This window comes from Rattus rattus, chromosome 1 (genome assembly GCF_011064425.1).
Source record: "Rattus rattus isolate New Zealand chromosome 1, Rrattus_CSIRO_v1, whole genome shotgun sequence".
NCBI classification, from domain to species: domain Eukaryota; kingdom Metazoa; phylum Chordata; class Mammalia; order Rodentia; family Muridae; genus Rattus; species Rattus rattus.
Genome location: NC_046154.1, coordinates 230,034,890 through 230,060,659, shown reverse-complemented (window position 1 = coordinate 230,060,659; position 25,770 = coordinate 230,034,890). Strand labels below are relative to the sequence as shown.

Sequence of the window (25,770 nt, the reverse complement as noted above, 5' to 3'; positions counted from 1 at the left end):
ACAGATATAGTTCACCAAGTAGCAAATTCTACAAGCTTACAATTTAGCTCCAAATGCCAGCTTTGTAATCTTAGGCAAGTTTCCTATCTTTTTCCCTCATATTGCTCATCTATAATTAGTGAGGTGCTGTCTACCCCTACCTGATTGGGTTGTGACAATAATTATTGCATCAATGTACACTTCTTAGAGTAAGATTGGCACATGATAAGTGCTCAGATATTATGCTTTAACCCTTTGTCTACATGGTGTTCACAAATACATTGTTACCTTTTTAAAACACTGCAAAGGTGGGACCAACTTAATTTTACAAGTGGGCACCATAGTGTAATCCAAGACATCTTCTAAAGGCTAATTACCAAAATAGTCAAAAGTAAAACTAAGCAAACAAAACATCTCAAAAATAATTTCTTAACCCCTCATATGCAGGTAAAGAAAATGGAGGTGGAGAGGTGGACAGTCAGAGAGGGGAAGGGAATGAGAGAGAGAAACAGGGTTGGGGGTGTGTGATTATGAGCACTTCCCAGGGACACACATGTGATGGCTTAAAGGAAGCCCATTATTTTGCATGCTAACTGGAAATAAATGAATAATGAAATTTTTCTTTAAAAATACTTTCAAAAACCAATTATATTTGCTGGAAGATAGAGGTAAATGGTTTGGCAGACCTGAGTTCAGACTCATAGTAAAGCTTCATTTAAAGTCCACATGACCATGAGGTGGTTACTTCTTTCTGATCTCACTTGTGTGTGAAGAAAAGAAAAGCACGGGTTAATAATGTCTGCCACGGTATGAAAGTGACAATATAATTAAAGTATTAGTCAGTCAAAACAAGATACACATTCAGGGTTTGTTATGTTGAATACATCTTGAATTTTTCTTAGAATTTTGAAATGTGTGTGTGTGTGTGTGTGTGTGTGTGTGTGTGTGTGTGTGTGTGTGTGTGTGTCTGTAATGAGATATTTGAGAGAGGGAGTCCTAACACAGAGAGAAAATTTATTTATGATAAATGTGCATCTTATCCACATAGCCTAAATGGAACTCCATACAACAGTTTTGATGCATGAAACAACTTCATGATCACAATTTGGGATTTCCTACTTTGGTATCATGTCAGTGCTCATGATGTTGAATTTAGAATTTGGGAAACAGAGTGTTCAACTTGCAGTTAGTCTAAGGAAAATTATTAGGAACTCATTCTCCTAGAACTCTAGAGGCTAGAAGTCCAGGGTGAAGGTTCCAGGATCATCATTTCTGATGATGGTCCTCTTGATGATTTAAAACAGATACCTTCCTTCAGGGTCCTTGCATGACCTCCCTTTTTCTACATGTCTGGAGAGAGTGCCAGTTCTTCAGTGTTTCTCCATAGGAGGACACTAATCATGTGGGATTTGGGCCCTATTCTTTATGACTACTGTTACCTGAATCAGTTCCATAGAGGTCCTAATTTAAAATGTGATCAAACTATGGTGGTGAAGATGTTAGCATATGAGCTAAGGATAGTACTCATTCATTCATTCATTTACCACTTTGCTTAGAGCAATGCATTGAAGAGCCTTATTTAATATAATGTCTGGCCCAAGCCACCTGTGAAGCTCCTCCTTTCCCCTTAGCAGTGAGGAGCTTTGTTTTGACTGTCACAGGTGTTGTATTCCCTTACACACAGAGGGTTGACATTGGCTGCACCACAGCCAATATGAAAGGGTTCTCTCTAAATTGAGGTCCTTCTTCACCCACTTTAGAGCTGACTTATTTGGTTAGGTTTTCTTGTTTTGTTGTTTGTGTAAAGTCCAGACATATGTGATTAAATAGATAGATAGATGATAGATAGATAAATAGATAGATAGACATATATATATATATATATCAAATATAAAAGTTTGATTGTTTTTCACAGTAGTGGTACCAGAATTGTGCATACCATATTTTTGGTGTTCATCACCACAGAGAAGTTTACAAGCATCTCTCCTACTTCTCCTACTGACAAGCTTCTGTGGCCTCTCTGGGCTCTGGGAATTCCAGTTTACAAGGAACTTCCTATTTACAAAAGCACACTCAGGACATCTGCAAGCATGGTATAACTTTAGCTATTTTCGCCCCTCTACTTTTTATGAGTCCCTGGGAAAACATATTTTGCTTAGCTAAAGTTTGTTTGAGATTGCTAAATATTTTTCAAAAGGTCCACTTACCCACATGAAGTTGAGTATTGGGATATTATTATTATTATTGTCCTAGTTGCTAAGTCACGTGAGTCTACAGAGAGTGAGGATTAAGGTCACAATTTTTCTAGAATTCTATAGAAGTTTTAATGAAGAAATTTTGCTTGGCCAGTCCCGGTGGTTGATGACTGTTCAGAAACACAAAGCTTGCAAAGAGAACGAGGTTGCTAACATGCATCTCACACTGACTCGTAGGCCTGACAGACAGTGGAGGGCAGGCAGCAGAGGAAATGATGAGTGTGCACTTCTCTACTTTCATGCCACCTGACAGCCAGGAGCATGGGACTTTTGATACCAAGCATGCCGGTGCCTTTGGAATGAACCTGGTTTCTAACCGCTAAAAGTAGTCAAAGCCTCAGGCCAACCTTCACAAATTTAGATTCTATTGCCCCTGGAGAATATGACCCATTGCACTTGTTAAATGTTAAATTAGAAATAGACTATGGTGTTCATACTCAGCCCAGAGGGTATTCTCGCTCTTTGGGAATTTGGGCCTATTCCACAGGCCTGCCCTAGGGTGGCATGATAGCTTTCAAGGCTCTAGTACATAGGTTGTACTCAGACAAATCATCGTGTGAGGTGTACCTCCTCCCCACTGCTATTCCTTCTGGGCCTAGCACTCTCTCTTTGCTTGCTGGCCCCTGCCGTACTGCCTACTAAACTATGAGTTCCTTGGGGCAGTGAGGGGATTTGCCATTTAGCTCAGGTTAGCTTCCAACTCATGATCCCGGCTTTGAAAGTGTTAGTCATCTTTGCCATTAGACAATCCAGGAGTTGAATGAATCTGGAGACTCACTTATAATAAGAACTTGGAGAAATTATCAACATCCAACTTTCTTCATCTGTGTAATGGGACAGTAGCATCTTCCAGTTCCTACACTTATTGCTAAGACTAGTTGAGATTATAAATGTAATTGTGAAGCATAAGAGTAAGACATGCTGGATCAGCAGTTGTGGTGCTCACCTTTAATTCCAGCACTAGGGATGCAGAGGCAGGCTGATCTCTGATTTAGTGGCCAGCCTAGTCTATAGAACAAGTTCTAGAACATCCATAGCTACATGGAGAAATCCTGTCTCAGAAAAACAAAAACAAAACAAAACAAAACAAAGGAGAAAAAAGGAAAGAAAGGAAAAGAAAAGGAATGAGAAACTGTTGGGAACTGAAAATATATCTCAGATGAAAGTGTAAATGGCTAAAAAGTAGGTTGGCCCACAGAAAGAAAACACAATGTTGCATCAAAGATACCTGGTGTCTTAGAATCATTGAGATACAAAGACCAGGGCTAAAAAGTCATTGGCTGCTCTGTAGAGGGCAGAGCATGTGGGAAGGATCACTCATAACACAGTGCCAGCTCTGAATGTGACTGACAAGTCATAATACTGCAGGTAACGTGGCCAATGGGTGGCTTTTTTTTTCTGAGGCCATGCATGTTCAGAAACCAACACTGTAGAAAGAGATGACAGTAGCAGGATTTTTGAAAAACGAAAGTGTGGGAGAGAGAAAACGAGGCACTGTAAGAGCTGTTCGCTCAGGTGGCCATGACCATACATAGTTCATTTCCCCAAGGAGAACAGATCTGATTTTGATTGGCATCACCTTACATTGAGATGTTCTCAAAGATCTCTTTGGAACGTGTCTTCTGTGCAGGCTGTGGCACAAGTTGAACTCATTAAAACAGAGATGGGATAGGAGAATATTAAGAGATGACTGAGAGTTGCATAGGATGTCGTGAAACCTGTAGTTCTAACAGTGCTAGAAAATAAAAGGACAATTAGCTTCAGAGGACAGTTTCCTAAGGCTTTGTTTGAACAATTATAAATGAGACTATCCATCAGGTTTCAAGCCTTGCTTAGCTATGGTGAGGAACACAAAATGAATGAAAGCAACCCACGGATGACCTGAAGTCACTTTACTTTTCCCTTTTTTATTTCCTTCTCTGTATCTGATGTTCTGGAGTTTGCGACCCACCCCCCTTTTTCTGGTATAATAGAAAAAGAATATTCCCTGTGGGTTTATAGAACAAGGTTCAAATTCTAGACTGTAATTATGGGTTTCTGAACATCTAGTTGATTGCACATAGACTTTTTATTTAAGTAAACCTCAAAATACAATGTCCAGAAAGGTATTGTAGAAACAGGTCCATTGATGAAAGCTTCCGTGTGTGGAATATCAGCATCTCACTCTCTGCACTGCCTCTGAAAGCACAGGTCATGGGCTAGTGAGAGAGGAACAGAGGGCACTCAACCATGTCCACTTGGTTAATACCATGAAATAGGCAAGAGTGGGCTCCAAGCTGCCACCCTGGTCATTCCCCTCCATTATTCTCATCTCTGTGGCTAGCCAGAATCGCTCGGTACAGCAAAGTTACTATAAGTTGGGATCCTGAGTGAACTTCCCCACCATATTCAGATAAAAGGAATTTATAAAGTAAAAACCTAGCAACTAATTAGCTATTCCTGGCTGGGGAGGAAGGAAGATGCTAGACCACCATTCGCACCCAACTGTCCTACACTTGTTAATGATTGTATGTTTTTGAGATGTTGGTGGACTGTTGTACCCCACTGGTGTGAACAATGAGTGAAAGTATTTAGGGGTCAATGGAAACTTTAGAGGATCCAAGTGGCTCTTCCTTTCCTTTCCTTCCCTCCTCCTTCTCTCCTGCTCCTTCCTCTATTTTCCCTCCACCTCCTCCCTCCAACCTTTCCTTCCTCTGTCCCCCTCCCCCTCTCTTCTTGGTTTGCATTGTGGCATCTGTTGGGAGATGCTAATTACAGCAATTAAGTAAAATGAGTATGTAATATTGCTTAGCAACACAGTTACCTAATATGTAATTTTCCTAATTTGGCTGAATCCATGTGCTGCAACTGTTGTTGCGTTAATTAAGGATATTAATAATAATATTTGTACATGGAACATTTTATGCAACGTTCTCTAACACCTATCTGGAATTAAATTAGTATAGAAGTATCCCATGTGAGACAGCTTTTTGCTTGCTTGTTTGTTTTCCTCAAAAAGCAGTCAGGCTAGGAGCCATATCTGAGGACTCAGAAATGAATTTGTAGCCTAGTTTATCTCTCATTGACTGAGGGAGAAGCACTTGCCATGGTCTCCTGCAAGAACAAGTATCCTAAAGCAAGTTCCCCTAAATATTAAACAAAAGATTGGACCTGAAAATGTTTTTTATCCTGCAGCTGGTCTAAGTGTCATGTAAACTACACTTGGCCATGTGAAGTAGCCTCTGTGTGTGTGTGTGTGTGTGTGTGTGTGTGTGTGTGTGTGTGTGTGTGTGTGTGTGTGTAGTTGTTTGTGAAGGACAAAGGTGACCATCCAGTGTCTCCTTCATTGTGCTACCCTTAATTTTTCTTTTCTTTTTTTTTGAGACAGTGTCGCTTACTGAGCCCGGATCTCAGGGGTACAACTACAGTGGCTGGCCAGCAAGCCACAGGGATTCTCCTGCCTGCACCTTTCCAGTGGTGGGACTATAAACATGAAACACATTTGACTTTTACATGGGCCCTGGGGCTCCAGCTCAGAAAACCCTGCTTACACAGCAACTGTTTTAATTACCAATAACTGATGACCTGCCCGAGTTTCGGGTTATATGACAATTTTAAAATATCATTTTAAATCTCTCATGGGGACCCATTTTCTCTATATCCCTGTGTAGGGAAACCATATCAATGAATGGAAAATCTTAATGACTTCTAGGTTTTTGGAGAAAAAAAGTTAACTTCTACTTTCCCCCATGCCAAACAAAAAGATAATTTTAATTCCCTCAGTTACCAGCAAGTTCCTACTAAAATCACTAGTTGCTAAAGACAGACTTAAAGGGAAAACACAGGAGTGGCTGTCTGACATCCTTGGAAACTAATTCATTGTCATTACCTTTAGGTCCACACTCCTTTTCAGTGAGGACAAAGCCTAGTACTTTAGAGTGAGGTTTGCTAGTTCTGCTTTGAGTGGTTGAGGGGCTGAGGGCAGGGGAGATGCAGTACAGCTGCTGCCCTTAGCCACAACTTCTTATGCAGGTGGCTGCTTGATCATCTGGTTCTTTCTTTAGCCGTAGACTTGGTAAATATTTACTGAGGTCTACTCTTGCCTAGAACTGTTCTGGATGCTAAGGATACATCAAGGAGTGACCACAGGAACAGTCCAACCTTCTTCTAACTTAACGTTTTAATGATAATGTTGGTGCCCTAGTTAGGGCTACTGTTTCTGTGATGAAACACCATGACCAAAGACACTTGGGAAGAAAAGGATTTACTTCCTTTATACTTCCACAGCACTGTTCATCACTGAAGAAACAGGAACTCAAAGAGGGCAGGATCCTGGAGGCGGGAGCTGCTAAACAGACTATGGAGGGATGCTGCCTACTGCCTTGATCCTCATGGCTTGCTCAGCTTGCATTTTTATAGAACCCAGGACCACCTGCCCAGGAATGGCCCAGACCATTACAGCTATCGGTCACTAATTAAGAAAATGCCCCACAGCTGGATCTTATGGAGACATTTTCTTAATTAATGTTTCCTCCTTTCAGAGTCCTCTAGCTTGGGTCAAGTTGTCATAAAACTAGCCATTACAGTTGGCCACTAGTTTATATTCTGTGCTAACCAAGGCTACATCCAGCATTCACACATCATGTTACTTAATCCTCACATTAGTTAAGATCACTATCCTTAACTCAGGAGGTGAGGAACTGAGCTAAGCAGAGTTTATGAAACTAGCCAGCCAGCAAGTAGTGAATGTAGATGTTCAATCCACGTGGCCAGCTCTCCACTAAGTTTCTTCCTGCCTAAGGCTTCAGTCCCTGTCCCCTTCCCTCACAGTGTTATATTGTCCTATTCAGTTTGCATTGTTCTTGGTGGGTTGCTTACTTATTCCTATTCTAACTAATAAAAATGTAAAGTACTGCAAAGGTTGAGGATTGACTTCCAACCGTGGGAATACACATCTGCATTTTACAAACAAGGAACAAAGTCATCCTTGGGCTGCTCAGTTTCAGAGGAATCGTGGAAATGGTGTCTGAATGGCAGCTGAAAGCCTGTCTCTGGATGCCAGTGTGTTTTCTTGCTGGGTAGAAGAGTTACCTTTTTAGGATGAAGCATTTCCTTGGTTGCTATAGTTTAGTTCCTGTTACAGATAAGAAACAGATGGTCATATTTTTTAAGGATACACAAATAACCTAAAATGTAAAATAATTGAAAGATAAATAGTAGCTATTTCTGGATCCCCCTGAGACTGCAGAACAGGAAAAAGTATCGTTGGGAAGAATCTTGGGAGGAGTATAAAGCGCTGCTCCTGGCAGAATAAGAAAAAACTCAAGCAGAGAGATGTCAGCCCTGCCTTTTCAGTCTCCAAATGATGACTTAATGTCCACTGTCACTTACTGGGCACATGGTTCCCCAAATCTAGCTGTGACAATGTGCTCCCAAGGGTGGTCTACAAATAAGGAGTCCATTGAGACACTTTTTTATTGAATGTTTTATGTATTTACATTCCAAATGTTATCCCCTTTCCTGGTTGCCCCCTCCTGTTCCTCCTCCCCCTGCTTCTTCTATGAAATGCTCCCCCTCACACCCACCTGCTCCCACCTCACCACCCTGGCATTCCCCTATGCTGGGGAAACAAGCCTTCACAGGATCAAGGGCGTCTTCTCCTATTGATGCCAGACAATGCCATCCTCTGCTACATATGCAGCTGGAGCCATGGGTACCCTCCATGTGTACTCTTTGCTTGGTGGTTTAGTCTGGGGATCTGGATGGTTGATGTTGTTCTTCTTATGTTCTTCTTATTGCAAACTTCAGCTCCTTCAGTCCTTTAACTCTTCCACTGGGGTCCCCATGCTCAGTCTGATGGTTAGCTGCAAGTATCCTCATCCGTATCAGTAAGGCTCTGGCAGATCCTCTCAAGAACCATTCTCAAGATTTTAACCCAGAATTGCTCCTGTCTAAAGGAAATACAGGGATAAAGTATGGAGCAGAGACTGAAGGAAAGGCCGTCCAGAGACTGCCCCACCTGGGAGTCCATCCCATATGCAGTCACTATTGCTGATGCCAAGAAGTGCTTGCTGACAGGAGCCTGATATGGACGTCTCCTGAGAAACTCTAATGGGCCCAAATTTTGAAAACATTTCAAAATAGATCAATTGGGTACATGCATGGTTTCCACTGCAAAATTAAACTTGAATTTTAAGAACATTTAGAAAAGCATTCATCTATGCTGGTAATCAATCTCTATCTACCATGTATCAGGAAGAGTATGGAGATCATTGGATCAATGAGGCATTGAAGCTCCTGCTCTGGTGAGCGAGTCTAAGACATGGTGATCATGAAAGAATAGAACTATGACTTGGTAATAATGCCCGGAGAACCAGAGGAGGGGCCTTACCTCAAGAGAGGTATTATATTCACTAGCTGTGAGTCCATTATCAAGACCACTTTGTGGGTTGCGGAGATGGCTCAGTGGGCTGAGTTCAGGTCCTCAGCACCTATGGGAACAGCCAAGCATTGCCTTTCACACACCTATGGTCTCAGCACTGTGATGGACAGAGACAAGACACTCTTGGGAGCTTGCTAGGCAGCTTGTCTAGTTGAAAACACAAGCTCTAGATACCAAGAGACCCTGAATCAATAGAATACCAATGGGGGAAGAAACTCTGCGTCATTCTCTGGCTTTTGGATGTGTACCCACCAAGTACACACAAACACACACAGACACACAAACACACACAGAGAACAATTTTTTTCCCTGAAACATGTTGGCCCAGCAGTTGTCAGTTTTGACACATTAGCAACTGTACTTACCAAATGAATACCTTTTAAGCAACTTCAACCTTGTTGGAAGTATTACATCATCTGAGTTACCAGGGGAAACCATGTATCCTCAGAATGCCTCTCCCTAAATGAGTCAAAATCCAGAGAGTACATTAATGAAATCATAGACTCAGTTGTGTTGGGCTGTTACAGTTCTGGCATGATCCGATCAGTGTAAGGAGCACAGGACTGTCACCTTCATAATTCTGATCACATGGTGGTTTCAGGTCATACAGTGCCATTGGCAGCTCTGCCTGAGTACTGAGTACTGAGAGCCTAAGTACTTAGTACTGAGAGCCTAAGTACTGAGTACTGAGAGCCTTCTGGGGACTTGCTCCTTCTAGGCAAGAATTTGAATCACTTTAAAGCGGGGTGTGACATTTTGAGAAGTGTCACTTCCCGGCTTGCTCTGCAAGCTTTCTTATGTGCAAGTCACTGGTAGCTAGAGATGCAAAGTTGTTACTTCCTTTATCTGTCCATCCCACAAATATCTAAAGATGTCTTTAAAGTGTCATTGTCTTTAGCATTGCTAAAAAGCCTTCCCTCATTTGGAAATTCTTTGAACATCATTTAATTCCACATAAACTTTTCTCTTTTGGGTGAATACAGCCCTCTTTGGAGATCCTGGTGCTCCTAGACTTGGAACTGAATCATGAAATTGTTAAGAGCCCATAGCCCTTCTCTATGTAAGTTCTGAAGTTCTGCTTCAGGATGTGTTTAGTTTGGATGAGTCATGAGACACTAAACAGGATGGTCCAAGGAGACAGAGTGATTCTTCCCCGCTCACCCAACCCTAGCTCACAATCTCCACTATTCATCTATTGGAGAAACATGTTTCCTGAGATGTTACAGAGGCTGGAGCTGAAAAAAGAGAGTGTGAATCAGGATGAGTCAAAGCTCTCTTCTCAAACTTCTTCATCAGGGCTGGATCCATGTTTGTCCTCTTTGCTTCGAGACTTAAGTGGACTGTGTGTAAAGCAGGAATTATGACAAAATAGTGTAGACTGGGTGGGTTAGGAATTCATTTCTTTCTCCGTTGAAAACTAAGATGTTCAAGATCAATCTGTTGTGTGCTTTGTGCAAGCTGTCTCAGCCATCTGCTTGCAGAAGGCTGCCTACATCTGTTCCTTCATGGAACTCACATCATCTGTGCACACAGAGATGTCTAAAGACACTGTGATGCCATTGGATTAAACTCCCACCCCATTACCACAGTGAATTCCTTATAGGAATTACGTCTAAGTATAGTCATATTGGAGGTTAGGCGTTAGTATATGAGTTTGAGGAGGGTGTTCTGTCCATAACTTTTTCAGGATGTATAAATAAATATTGATTACCTGGTGATTAATGAAATCTTCATTGATTGATGGAATGGATAAATTAGCAATTTTTGTTTGGTGTTCAGTTGGAAAGATGGGAGGAGGGACGTGAACTGAGCAGGAAGTTCCTTTGTGGTCCCTCAGAAAATGCCTGCATCCAAGACTGATACTCGTTCAATCTGAGAGCTCAGCTACTTGGCTGTGTCTTTTACCAGGGCCCAGCTGATGGAAAGTAAGGTACTAATGGAAATATAGGTATAGTTTTACATTGTGTGGATAGTTAACCATAGCCTGTATGTTGTTCACCCACATAGACAGTGTAGAGTAAACCCATGCATAAGTAAATGCAGGGGACACAGATAAGAAATTCCATATTCCATCTCTGAATCACCACTAATATTAAATAAGAAACACCGAAAACCCACACATTTGCTCAATTCTACTGGATTCTTTTGTGATGTTAGTCACCTGAAAAATATTGATGATGTGGGGATTTGTTCTGGCATGTGAGTGAACATGATGAGAGAGCACAGTGCTCCTCTTGGAGTTGAGGACTCCATATTTGAGGTGGAGAAACCTGAATTGGTGTTACTACAGGAGGAGCAGCAAAGGTAAGAAGGAGGAACCTGAGAGAGGTGTGTGGGAAGCAAAGAAAGATAAAGGAGCAGGGGTTCTCATCTGTTGGTTTTCCTGACTACTTTATACAATATCAGCATCAGTTGCTGCAGAATTTGAGCTGGGCTGATCTGGTTCACTTGTGAAATTGTGCTGGTTATTTTTTTATTTTTTTTTTCTTTTTTTTTGGAGCTGGGGACCGAACCCAGGGCCTTTGCGCTTGCTAGGCAAGCGCTCTACCACTGAGCTAAATCCCCAACCCCTGTGCTGGTTATCTTGAAGTTCATTAGTTGTTTGTCCCATCAGACACTTAACCAGTATTTAGTCCAGGCTGTGCAGACCATGTATTGGATTGTTCTCACTGTTCATCTACAGATAAAAACATAATCATTTTAAAGTACCTTGGAAGTGTGTAGAGTGTAACTATAATAGATTTATTATACTGGTGATTTTTTTAAATATAAAAGCTGGATCTTCCATGTTACAATTACAAAATTAAAGCCAGTATTTAAACGTTTTTTGAAAGAAAGAAAGAATGAATGAATGAATGAATGAATGAAACACTGAAAACACGCTGTCTGAATTTCTACGTTTTCAGTGCAAAGTTCTAATTCTAAGAATTGGAGAGTTGGGTTCGTTTTGGTCTCAAGTCTTTCAAAATTGTTCAGTGTATGCTTCTTGGGGGGGAATCTAATTTTAAAATGATAAATTTTTTTCAGAGATAAATAAATCACCTATAAAATTGCCTGACATTTCAACAGACCAGTTTCTTCACTTTCTTTGCATGTATTTGAGTGTTATATTAAGAACTTTACAAAAAAAGAAATGGCTTTCCCCATATTGGCACAGAATGTTTATAAAAACAATCTCAAGGGTATATGCAATACTCCACCCACAAGATTTGCACACACGTACACAGTAGGTACTTGTCTTCTGAGTGGATCCAATTCGGGAAAGAATCCTTTTGTAACTAGTATATACATTGAGTACCAAAAATAGCCTTTTGTTTCTAGCTCAATGTTTCAAGGCATTACTGTATCAATATTGGCATATTTTTTAAATCCACATCATCTACATGCATGCTGTCCCTTGGATGAAAGACCCTTTAATATAAATATTACATAATTCACACTTGATGTGATGAAAATCACATTTTCCTTTTTCTTTTTCGCTCAGTGAGAACTCCATGATGAGATAAATGCTAAAGCCAGGAGCCCCGTCTCCAAGGCTTTCTTTCATAATTACTTCTCTGACACAGGGACAGGGCAGGGACTCACCTGGTCCATGGCTTTCTCATACCTGTGACATTCTATCAGCAGTTGCTTCCCTTCATCCTCAGAGCTACTAAATGGGTATTTCCTAACAAAGTCCATGTTCTTGTTATAATTAATTCCAATATTATAGATTCTCTTGGGAAAATGTTAGAGATTCATTTTATGGTTGTGAGGAAAATCTGCCCCATGCTCTGCTCTTAACAACCTTAGCACCTTGTGTTCTGAAGAAAATCTTCAAAAGCATTATACAACTCTATTTTCTCTCTCTCTCTCTCTCTCTCTCTCTCTCTCTCTCTCTCTCTCTCTCTCTCTCTCTCTCTCTCCTGCACCCTCTTTCTCCATGACAACTGTATATTTTTTTCTCAGTTTGCTTCCGCCTCTATGATACGGTACCAACATCCCTTAATTACTACCAATTTGAGGACACTGATGAAAATTATTTAGAGATTGGAAAGTACAATCAACTTCAAACAGGCAAGGCCTAAAGGAACCAGCTGTTATTGGGTGCTGACCATACAAGATACTGAACTAAATTCTTTTAAAATTTTGTATTATACATAACCCTAGTCCTATGGGCCAGGAATGAAACTTGTCACTGTAAAGAATAAAAATACTTATTGAGTGTGAGTTACACGCTGGTTTCTGAGCAAGTAACAGTGTATCAGTTGTGTTACTTAATCTTCACAGCCCTCCCTTATGAGGTAATGATCCTCTAAAACTTTTTCAATATGTGACATATGAAATCAGTGACTTTCTGGCGCAATATGTTATGTCTCTCAAATCTAAGTTCCCTGTTCAATTCAAACTTGCAGTCTGGCATTTGGGCTCAACTAATCTTGATATTAAGATTTTAAAAGATAATAGATGATAGATTTCATAAATCAACTGAAGCTTGAACAATTTTTGATATGAAAATGCCTAAAAAGACGGTGTGGTAGCATGAGCTTCTAATCCCAGCCCTCGGGCAGGGTGGACATAGAGAGGATTCCTAGCCTCCTTAGTGAGTTTCAGGAGAGTGAGAGACCCTGCCTCAAAAATAACAAGGTGGACAGTACCTAAGGAACAACACCTGAGGTTGTCCCCTGACCTTCACACACTTCGGAACACACATGTACACTTATATACATGTGTGTGCGCACCGAGAGAGAGAGAGAGAGAGAGAGAGAGAGAGAGAGAGATTTCTTGAGCAAGTTAAACCACCATGTATTTTGTTTCTCTCAGTTATACCTATGTATTAAAAAGATACCTTTCTGATGAGTTTTTACCTTAGTTCCTTTAAGTCCCACACCAGAATGTAGAACAATACATTCTCTTTTCTTCTTATCACTACATTTTGAATCCGCAAGCAGCATCACAGTCACTTCCACTCACTTCTTACTCCAAAATGGCCCTCGCCAGAACAAACAGGACTCAGCCTGTACATGTTAAATCCCTTCATGTACCCACATGCACGGCCATTTTCCTTCATGCATGTTAGAGGCTACCTACCTTCCTTCAGTGCTGGAAAGGTTGTGGAGTGAACCTCACAGTAAACAGACTTTCCAATAACTTTTTCTTCCCTCAAAGCAGCTTGGCAAACTCTTCCTCCCACAAAGTTCCAGCTTTGTAAATGAGAGAAAGCACCTCAGAGTTACACAGGCCTCTTACTAGGAATCCCACACGCTATAATATGCTTTCTTCCACTGATTTCATTATCTACTTTTTTAGCATTCCAGGGGGTAAATGTCCTTACATGTATCTTAACCCCCAAAGTAACAAACTCTTTGGCTAAGAAAACAGCTGACCCAACAGGTGTCACCTGGCATTTTTCTAGCGAATAGTAGTGTTGCTTTCCATATTAAAAGATAAGGATGGAAATGTAAATCCCCTGGAGAGAAATAACATTTATAAAATTACACTGGTGCTGCCCTGCGAATGATTGATATGAGAGCCACTCTGAAGACAAAGTTAAAATGTCAAGCAGGAGAGAATGCGCGCGTCCAGGGGACATGTGAGAAGCAGGAGCTCATGGTGTTACTCAGAATACTTTGATTTTTCACGTTTTAAGTCTGGCCTTCCAGGGAATTATTTACTATAAAAGTCACATTCTATGCCAAGGGGAAGCTTAAAGTCAGTGTGAAATCTTGTGGAGTCGAAAAACAAAGCTTCAGAAGTTCCCATAAATACCCACCAAAGGGCAATCCTCTACCCTTCCCTCAGAAGTCTTACATTTCTAGTCCTTTCTCTGGCTTGAACAGATAAACAGATTGCGGCTTCTTCAGTGGGGTCCCCAGTTGTTTGCATGTCTTTGGGGCCTGTGCGCATAACTCTATGCTTGCCCAGAGGTATGCTCAGCACGGCTAGATCCTTCCAGCTATGAGATGTGACAAATCGAGTCTCACGCCCGTTTAGTACAATAGATTCATTTTCCTCTCTTCTGCCCAGGCAGAAATGTACACATGTGTGGGGAGGGAACTGGACTGGAGATCATTTTACACAGAATTCCAGTCTTTTTTTTTTTATTTCTCCCTGATTTGCTTATTTATTATTTCTAAATACATATAGTTGGGTTTGCACAAGTTATATTATGTTATTTGAGTCTTCTGCATATTTAACAAAATGCACAATTCTCAGATTATCTGTAATCTCACTCCCTGATTTGGAGAGAAGATGGTAAAAACCACTGAAGAGCAGTGGACATCTTATTTGAGGTCATAATGACTATTGCATTGGTTTGGGGCTTTTACTATGTGATGTGCCAAATGGATTCTTTTAAAAAAGACTGCTTTGATGCTAATCTCTCTTCCTCTCTCCCTATTCCCCTCTTTCCCTCTTTCCCCCATACCCTCCTGTCTAGGTTGGTCCATTCGGGCCCAGGGAAAGGATCACCTCAGGCTGCTATGGACCTGTCCTTTGCAACTCGAACTGGTACCAAGCAAGGAATTGAAACACATCTGTTCAGGGCAGAGATCAGCAGGGACCTCTCCCACTGGACAAGGAGCATAGTACAGGGGTGCCACAATTCAGCAGAGCTCACTGCTGAAATCACCACCGGTGAGTGCTGCCACCTATGAGCTAACCCATTATTACATGATTACTAACTGCTCTGGCCCCAAAACTATTTCTATTCCCTGTGTTATAGGGTATGTAAAATTATAGCTTTGAACTTCAGTGCTTCTCAATTAGGTATGGTTTGTTCTCCTAACACGTAACTAGAGGCTTTTGTTCTGTCCCACCTCATCTCACCTTCATTGAAGAGAAACTGGAAACTAGGATGATCACTTCCAATCCTCCCAATTATAACCCCGTGGATGGCTTCGAAAGGAAGGGAATTTGGGGGGTGTAAACTAGTGGGGTTATTGGTTATAAACAGTGGGAATAGTATTGCTTATCAGAGAATAATATTGCTACTAGACTGAGCTCAAAACTGATGACTCAGTCTGTTAGAAATGACAGGAAAGAAAGGCATTTGAGTTGGGGGAAGCAGAATAGAAGGAAAGTTCTAGAACCTCAGCAGAGCTCTGTCTATCTCTGGTAGGAGTGAAGGGGCAGAGACAGGTTGGAAGAACTCTACTGTCAGAGAGAGCTCTCCAAAATGACTAAGAAGGGACACATGTGTGGAAGGAGGGACCCTTCCGTTCCATGTCATTTACTGCATCCCTTCTCTACACTAGGCAGTTTTTCTTACAGTTAAAAAAAAAGCAAAAAAAACCACTGTGTGTCCTAAGTCAATCAGTTGAAACAAAGAACAAAGCCAATATTGTTTTAATGAAATAAGGTGAAATTAGAGATATCAATGTCAGTATTGTCCTATTTGGTGGAACTTTTAATTCCAGTGTGTCTGTGTACATGTATGTGCATGTATGTGGTGTGTGTCTGTGTACATGTATGTGGTGTGTGTGTGTGCAGGTGTGTGTGTGTGTGTGTGTGTGTGTGTGTGTGTATTCATGGCTGTGTAAGTATGTGTAAAATTCACACCATAAAATCATGTACATTAGCTATGTGGACCTGTATTTAACACAATATATACAGAATATCCTATACAGAGCCAACAGTATCTGTGGTGCTACGGGTTCTGGTCCCAAGTCCTAATACAAACATTTTTTAGTCCTGAGATCTACAGCCAACCTCTGTCAAGCCTCCCGCTGACACTTATGAACAGGACATTCTGTGACAATTAAGCATCTCCTCATCGAACCTCCCAGGGAGTTCCTCACAGTCCCCACTTAAAATACTCTATGTCCCATCTCCTGTCACACCCCCTTGTATGCTCCTATGTGGCTTTGAGGATGCAGTAGAGGCTTGTAGTCACACTTGGTCTTTTTCAATAGCGACTGACCTGAACTCACATCCCAGCTCTGTCATCTTAGTCATTTACTTCATCTCTTTTTTTCTTCCACCCCACAGCTGTAATCAGAAAGACAGGACCCACTTCTGAGGGTTCTCAGAAGAACTATTAACAGCCATTACTCTTATAATTATTACCCGAGACTTGCACGGCCTAATGCAATAAGCTCATGGAGGCTCTCTAAATTTAATTAAAGCTTAGTAATTTCCTCAGTTATGTCATCTTTTCTGCTTCCTGGTAACATGTGCTAAAGAGCTACGCCCCAGGATGGTGTAAATCTCTATCGAGCGCCACTGTGCCAGTGTGCTCTAGAGGATGAGGACTCCCCACTAAACAGCTAGAAAGTTTGTATCAAGTTTTCCTGTACCAATAACAAAACAGTAATTTCATACTCTGAGGCATGAATAGCTGAGTCTCTTCTCAGCACAGAGTGGTGCATGAGAATTCTCACATAACAAATCTAGGAAGAGATAATGCTACCGGGGCATGGGCCACTCTGAGGAGCACTGCAGTAGGGTAGCACCTCTCAAATACCCAGGGGGACTCTAAAAGTTCTGACACACAGTAGCATGTGATGGTGTTTTCCAAAATGTCTCTAAATGTGTAGTAGAATTTTGGCTGCAGTATACTCAAGAGAGTCAGTGCTTTCTACTTTATTTTTAAAGATAGGATGTCAGTATGTAGCCTAGGCGTGCCTCAAACTGACAATCTTACCAAATGCTGTGATTAGATAGATACACATGCTTGGCTTGATGAATGTCTATGGTTATCTTAAAACTAATTTGTGTTCCTAAACATTTCTGGTTGCTGATGACCCATTCGGAGTGTTCCTGAAGGTTGTGCTCCTATGGTATCTGGCATGAAAGGCAGGATCTGAACACAAAAGTTGGGGGAGACTCAAGCCACTCAGCTGCTGAGTTTAATAAAGTTATAGGTGTTTGCCAGTGAGCTTCATACTTCATGCAATGATTTTAGGAAAGAATGAAGGTGTCCACGAGGATTTGGTCTGTTATGGACACACTGTCTCTCAATAGTAAAAGGCCAAGGCTGGTGACATAGTAGGCAAACGAAGATTACAACAAATTATGTAAGCCGAGCTAAGAGGAGGGTAGCAGTGGTGTAACGGAAGTGACTAAAGGCAAACCCAGCTCCAACTTCAACGATGCCTCCAGACACTTGGTGAGAAAACCTTTACCAGAGCTTCCTTTGACATGGTCACGTGTTTAGTTTATCCCCTGGAGACTGAGAACATCTTCGGAAAATTGATTCCCCCCGGTAAAGGCCACTGATACCATATGGTGTTGGCTAGAATCAAAGCACACCACAGCTAATTCAGAGTAACTAATCGCACAGCTTTGCAGTTCAAACTTGGGGAGAGCATGAATAAAACTATGCTTACAACTTATTATATGCTGCAGGTATGAGAAATGAAAATTCGCAGAAAGGGAGGGCTCTGGGTGGGAAGGCATTGCTACCTCTGTGACACTGTTCTTGGTTGTCCCTGGACTGGGGGTGGGGATATGGAGGGCAAACCACTCAGATCTACCAGAGAAAACCTTTGAAGAAGACGAGCTTACAGTAGAAGTTGAAAAAGACATTAAGTCAGGGCAGAGGCACATGTATTTATCAGAGCTCCGTTTGAAAGGTAACTCACTTTGCGGCCAGTGGAGATCTTTCCTCCGAAATCCGAAGTTCTTCCCTGCCCAATTGTCATCACCTGTCAGGAATCAGGAGAGAGTAAGGCTGAGAAACTCACTGTCAAACCTCTTGCCCCAAAGCCCTCTGCATCTGAGCCCCAGAGCACAGAGAAAGGAACATGAAACAGAAGAGAAAGGGCTTGAATTTTCAAAGCTAAATATCCCCAGGTGGTGATATTGTCTCCTCTCCAACTTTAGGTTCTTTAAGCCTTGTACTATTCGTGAGACGTTTCTGCTTCTGAAGTCAGTGGTGGGATTATAGTCCTTATATTTAGAAAGCAGAGCAGAGCAAAGGGTGACGCCGAGTGGTTTCTCAACCAATGACACCATCATGTGCTGCTCTCAGGACCCCCACCCCCACCAAAAAAAAAAAAAAAAAGTGCATGCTTCCCTAAAATTCAGTTAGACATAGATCAAGGCCTGAGCCAATTGACCTACAGGGGTCTGTTAAACGTAGCATTTTATGAGGCAAACTAACTCCAGTCTGATAATTGATAAGCTTTTCTGGAAATCTTTGCTAAAATTATAAAGGATATATTTGTAGCCCTTCTTTAACAGGAGCTAGGGGCTAGTGACTGGCTACTCCCTGTCCCTATAACAGGCTTAATGTATTGGATTTTTCTGAAACAGCAAGGTTTCCAGGTAAAACCCCGCACCAGGGCTGCGTTCATCCTTTTGCTCCTCTGGATTGGAGATGCCCTGTGCATGCCCCACAGCAAGCTTCTGGACACCTCACAGGCAGGGGGATGGAGTAGCATTGCTCATGAAAGAAAGGTGTCACCTCACAGACCTGACTGCAGCAGCACTTCCTGGACCTAAAGTCTTAGGGGACATTAGAGGAACCGCCCTTTCCATTTCTGAAATAAATTTTGTTGGGGCCTTTTTTAAAAACGAAGGTAGATTATTTTTTAAACTGCTCACTTCTGACCTCTTAAGCATATTGTATGTGTTAACTTTGGTAGCATAAGGGAGTGCTTGCCTCTTTCACCCAATAGCTGACATGAGTGTGTACAGATGCATGCATGTGTGTGTCTGTTTGTCTGTCTGTCATCTGTCTGTCTGTCTCTCTGTGTGTGTATCCATGTAGGCCATGATATGGTGATGGTGATGGTGATGATGGTGATGATGATGCAGAGGTGGCTTGCTTTATTTAAATAAAAGGTCTGTTGTTTCTGGCTAAAAGCCAGGCCCACCTGGCCAGAGGAAGTCGTGTATCCCTTTCCTGTTGACATGCACATTGTCAGAAGGCGAGATAAGGACCGTAGCCCAGAAAACATCCACTGAATCTCAGTTCCTGATGATGGCTAACATCAATGCCATTGAGTTGGGTTGAGGAAAGTAAAACAATGAAGTGATGGAGTGACTGGATAAAAGGACAGATGAATTGATTTCTGCCATGTCTCTCCCACCCCTCTCTCTCAGCCTGCACCTACAGAAACCAGGAATGCCGTTTGACCATACATTACGACAATGGATTTTCTATTTCCACTGAGCCTCAGGATGGTGCCTTTCCCAAGACAATCATACAGTCCCCTTATGAGAAGCTCAAAATGTCTTCGGATGATGGAATCAGGATGCTCTATTTAGACTTTGGAGGCAAAGAAGGAGAGATTGTAAGTGTGCTTCTCTTGTGACTACGTGGTTTCATTTGCTGTATTATGCAACACATCTGCCATGACTTGGAAGGGGTAGGCCGCCTTACTACTTACTATAACACCTCCTACTGATCGCACAGTGGTGGCAGCCTCCTGTGGCAGTTGGTCCTTGAGAAAGTGGGATTGAATTCCACTGCTTCAAACAGACCCCATTATCTCCAGCTCTTTCCTTTGGTTTCATTTTTCATTAGAAAACGACATAAATATTTGAGTCTCGAGAAAGAATCTTTTATAAGGTTAGCATTAAATTCTCATCAAACAGGATTTCTTGGGTGTTTTTAACATATTCCCCATTCATTTTAAATATGTGCTAAGCAGCTAGTATGACCTTGGCATTGTGCCAGGTGATGGGGATGAGGGCAGGTATGTAAAACAAGTGTTACTGGGGCAGAGAACTAAGGGCACTGGGGGAACAGACAGTGGGCAGCATCTGAGCTGAGGGGAGGACAGACAAGACTATGGGAACTACACGTCAGGCCAAATTCACCCAAGTTAGCCAGTTAGTGGTTATGGTAACAGCCATACAGCACACCAGTGCACATAGTTCTTATGTTTAAATTAATGGTTTTCTGTGGTCATTGCTCCCCAACCATACTGAAGACATGTATGAAATCCAGTTTCCCAGCAAGTGACAATGGTAGGCAATAGTGGTCCATGGCATTTCTTAGAAAATGGAACATCTCACCTTAAGGTGTCAAGTAAGGAACTGGAACCACACCCTCGACTTTGTAGTAGTTAGTCTACCCAGCCGTTATGTCCATCACAATAGATTGGCTTCCTGTCACAACAGGAACAGAGAACATTTAAAACACAGAAACTAGTCACTAACTGGAAAAAAAAATCTAGTTGTTTTCAGTCAGCTACTAGACCTCTACTCTCCTTCCCTCTTTCCTATGCCCACTTGTACATATGTTTCTTTGGTGGGTTTTGGTATGAAGTATCTGGAAAGCATTTTTTTTGGAGCTCCCAGAAGCTGACTAGGGGGATGGTCCATGTTCACAGTGAAGAGTTAAGAGGCCTTTCACCTCAAACTGAGACATGTCACGTGACCCTGCTGACCTCAGTGCAAAACCAGGCTGTTGCTGTGGGTACTATTGGCAGAGGTGACCAACTCCATTCCTCCCGGGTTGACAGTGGACCCTTACTTACTGTCGGAGAATTCTACTTTTCAATGGATTCTCCAAATTCCTCTGGATTTTGCTTTTATATGTCTGCATTCCAGTTCTTTATATATAGTCTGAGACCATGACTGAAATGAGGTAGTAACGTGGATGTCCCTGTCACTAAAACACATCTCGTTTGTTACTAGTTTATCAGTCAGACATTTGTGTACTTGTTCTTCTTTTTTATTTTTAAATATTTCTCTCTTTTTAAGATTTATTTATTATATATAAGTACACTGTAGCTGTCTTTAGACACACCAGAAGAGGACACCAGATCTCATTACAGATGGTTGTGAGCCACCCTGTGGTGCTGGGATTTGAACTCGGGACCTCTGAAGAGGCTGAGTCTCTTAACCACTAAGCATCTCTCCATCCCTACGTACTTGTTCTTAAATGCAACTACTTTTTAGCAATGTGGAAACACACAAGGACTAGTCTTCTATTTTATCCTGACTTCTTGTATCCCAGGCTATTTTGCCCCATTCATTTCTTTGGGATCAAGTCACCCTAGCTATAAAATACAGAGATTGAGGCAGACAGTTTTTAATGCCACTATTCAAACTTGTGTCTCCTTTTTAGTGGCATGGGCTATGGGTAATCTCCAGCTCTGACATCACATAGACTTTAGTCCACATTTATTACTGACTGTAAAAGCTGTGGTTTTGCGAAGTTGAAAAACAACTCTAGATCTTAGTTCTTCCATATGGAAAATGGGGACAATGGCAATTGCTACCTCTTAGGGTTTCAACAGTGGAATGTTATCTTGACTGCATTAAAGGAGATGGAAGGCCCCCTCCATAGCTGGCCATGATCCTAGAATAGAAACATCCATCCATCCCTGTTTCCTGACTGGGGATGCAGTGTGATCAGCCCATCTGCTTCAAGTTCCTGCTACCTTGAGTTTCCCACCACAATGGACTCAACTCTGAGCTAAAATACAGCCTTAAGTTGCCTTTGTAAGAATGCTTCCATCATGCAACAAAAAACAAAAAAAAAAAAAAAAAGGAACCAAGGCACTGCTCTATAAAAGGAGATCTTCAGCTTGGTAGATATTATTGTATGTCACAGTGTTCTTGTTGTACAGAAGTGCCATCATCAGAACAAAAGTTTCGACAACAGAAGAAAATCAGGACGTTTCCCAAATTTTTCTAAATTGGGTCAAGTGATAATTCTACTTCTGAAGGTCTCTATGCCCTAGCCAGGCATACCCTGGGTTGTGAAGGAGGCACACTGAGAAGGGTAGGACTGTAGACATCACCATCAGAGAGATGTCTGTCCACAGGGGTTGAAGAGCAGAGGGTGGCAAAGGATGGTATGCTTAGCACAAGCTCTGTAACTCCAATTCACAAGGCAGTCTCACATGCAGGACCTTATTGAATACTCTAATTACCTTGCATATTAGTAAGGCTGAGAAGAATTTTAAGTGAGCTGGCCAAGACTAGACATCTAAAACACTGTCAGATCCATGAAACAAGCAACTCGAGCTGTGAAATTTGAACTGTTGCTTGCTGTATCAAACTTGGCATAAACATCACTAACGGGGAGCTGGAAATAAATGGTTCAGACGACAAAGGGTCCCTTCAGTATTTATGGAATTATTATAGGTAAATACATTAGAACCATTTTTAGAAAAAAAGAAGGTATGGGCAATGTAAGGAATAAATTGGAAGAGTTATTCCCTTATGTTCATTGGGGGACAGGGCTGTTCTAGTTAACGCGACAGAAACACAAGTGCATACAGAGTGGCCGTCACTATGCCCCACCAAGTGTTCACTCAAGATCTCTGATGCTCTCTTCTTTCTCAATTTCAGCAACTGGACCTTCACTCCTGCCCCAAGCCCATCGTTTTCATCATCCATTCCTTTCTGTCTGCTAAGATCACACGGCTGGGCTTGGTGGCCTGAACAGAGGGGCGACTTGCCTTAGGAAAGGAAGCCTGCCATGCCTCAGGACTGTGACATCGGGCAGTGCACCAGATATAGCATGCACAGCCAGCTTCAGGTTTCAGGAGTCACATGTACCATCATCCCAGGCTCCTCCATCCGTTTCAGAAAATCCAAGGGACAACCTAAAGAAAACACCACAGGGGTTTTATCAGAATAAAATTTCATAGAACAGAACAAAGAGGTGGGGGTGGGTGAATACGCAGAGCATATCTCTAAAATTATGACAACCAAGGACACAGCCATTACAGCAGCACAGGAAGATCTTAATCAGTCCAGTCTCTAGGCAACTGGTTTGCCCAGGTAAGCCAGAGCCAAGCCGATGAGAAACAACTAGCTACACCTTTCCTCTGCCCCTAGTAACAGCCCCTTGCTTTCCTGTGATTATTTCCCGATTCAAGTTGAGCTAACTATCATTGGTAGGAACAACAACAACAATGCACACCTATTTTTTTTTCTTTTAAAGAATGAAGCAGCTGCTCCTTAATTTCCTTAATGAGGTATTTTTCTGTTGGTCTAAAGTGATTCCAAAGTGTTCTCATTAGCATATGTTGAACAGGAGTGAGATAAAGCGCTGGATATTGACCTGAGCTCTAAGCTGGCAGAATCTGAACCAAAGTGGATTGTTTCAACTGCAAAGTTATCCTGAAGACTCGTACACACAAATGATGATTAATTCTGGAACTCCACTCCACACCCGTGGATGCTGTCTCATAGCCAAAACTGGTACCCATTTTTACAGACATCAAATTCCGGGCAATTTTCCAAAAGATTGTCATTACACACTCAGACACACACACACACACACACACACACACACACACACACACACACACACACACACGTCATACAGTTGGGAGTTAACTGCATTTCACAGTTTTCAGTGGAAGCACCGTTCAGTGACTCCTGTTTTTGCCTGTTTTCATGCACATGCCTTTTAAGTAATAGAAAGCATCTCTCGGTTCTTGACGATGCTATTTTACCCATACAGAACCAGAGACAGGATCAAATCTACAGATAGCATCTATATTAATTTTGGAATTCTGGGGGACTGATATAGTGGCCTGATATTTTTCTACAAGAGTATTTTGAGGCAGCATCTATTCTACAAATACTTGATGCTTTCTTTTTTTTTTTTTTTTTTTTTTGCCTTTCAAGATCCAGTCACTAAACTACACCCATTATTTGATTTTGGAGCGACTTTTCACAAGCCCTGAAAACTAAGCCTAAGATTTATGAATTTTCAGAACTCGTTTTCCATGTAGTCTTACACTAGCACATGCTCTGTATTCTGCGTGTGCTGAAGAGTCATAGTTTAGCAGACACCTATGCAAAGCAAAACTGCCTAAAGGTCCCTGATTGAGCTTCCTCAGACCTGTGTGTTTATAGTGTTACAGTTGTTCTTTAAACCATCATTTCCCCAAAGCACTTCCCACACAACACCATTTCCAAGGGACGCTGTATTCTCATATGGGGGGTGGGTAACTTAGGAGCTGGTTGATGGAAAATATTTGCAAAATAGCAACTTAAGATATGTTAGGCCCTTGTTGGAGTCACTAGTCTCCTCAAAAATTCTGGTCTTCATGGGTCATAGTCTTGAAGGTGGGGGTGAGGGCTCTATGCCTTGCACTTCTTCGTAATGGGGCATCTGTGAAACTAGTGGATTTTATAGGTGATGCTTGAGGAAATACCACCATAGGACATTGACTTTTGGTTGGTTTCCTATTTTAAAATGTTGAAGAGTGGAGGCCAGCTTCAAACCTGTAGGAAAGTGCTGATGCATTTGTAAATTGTATTGTATTCTTTCACATTATATATTTTCAGAAATCACTGGAATGTTGTTATACAAGAGAATTATACTTATGTATTATAAATAACATGATACATATATTAATTCCAATAGTTTAATTCAACAATGTGTAATCTAAGGTGCTCGGTACTACATGAAGTTTGAGTTAATTACTCAAGTTGCAAAAGATTCTATTATATATTTATAGACAAATTAAATTGACCATAGTTACGGATATTGTTTCTTTATTGCTTACGTTTTAGACTGATCTGGGTAAGAGTCAACATAAACTGTCCTTTCCATTTTTAAAATTTTAATTTAAATATTTATATTTTAGGAAAAGTGTATTTGAATAAAATCAATGCATTTTCTGAAGTAAATTGAAATGTGTTATTAGCAAGAAATGGGAAATTTTACTAAGAGAGTTGTGTACATGAATAATTTTTTTCCTCCTAATTAAAGTATATCATATCAGAGTGGCTATGATGAATCAGTTTCAAAACCACTATTGTTTTTCAGCTTGGATTTGAAATGTCATCTTTAAATAATGACTTTAGAGTATGTTTTTTTTTATCTTGTCTTAGGCGTTAGTGGATAACACAAAATAAGTCTGATTCATATCTTGGTCAGTGTATCAGCTTAGGCATTTGGGAGAATTTTTTTTCTGATTTGCTTTGTTCTTAGTTCTGTGAAATATGGAACCCATAATGCTTGTTCCTAAATGAACAATCTTTACTTGGTAGAGTCTTCATCTTATGGCCATTTCAAGAAGACCAGAGTAAAGAGATGATGCCATCTTTTTTAAATATGAGCTAAATAATAAAACAAATCAAACTATACGATTATTATGAGCTACCCAGACAGAGGTATTTAATGAATGGCATCAATGAGGTGTGGAAATGATTTTTGGGTGTATCTTGAGTTTTGCTTTTTTTTTTTCTAAATCTGCCTGTGTTTAT

At 41.3% G+C, this 25,770-nt stretch overlaps 1 protein-coding gene across 1 annotated transcript in view; it reads left to right on the top strand.

Annotated features, from left to right (window-relative positions):
• Window positions 1–24,005, top strand: part of Sntb1 (syntrophin beta 1) — a 262,065-nt gene extending 238,060 nt beyond the window's left edge. The window contains exons 5-7 of the mRNA XM_032915591.1: window positions 15,074–15,270; window positions 19,684–19,874; window positions 22,891–24,005. Coding sequence (XP_032771482.1) covers window positions 15,074–15,270; window positions 19,684–19,874; window positions 22,891–22,983 — 481 coding nt within the window. The 3' untranslated portion in view covers window positions 22,984–24,005. The remainder of the gene's footprint in view (window positions 1–15,073; window positions 15,271–19,683; window positions 19,875–22,890) is intronic.
• Window positions 24,006–25,770: the final 1,765 nt, after the last annotated feature.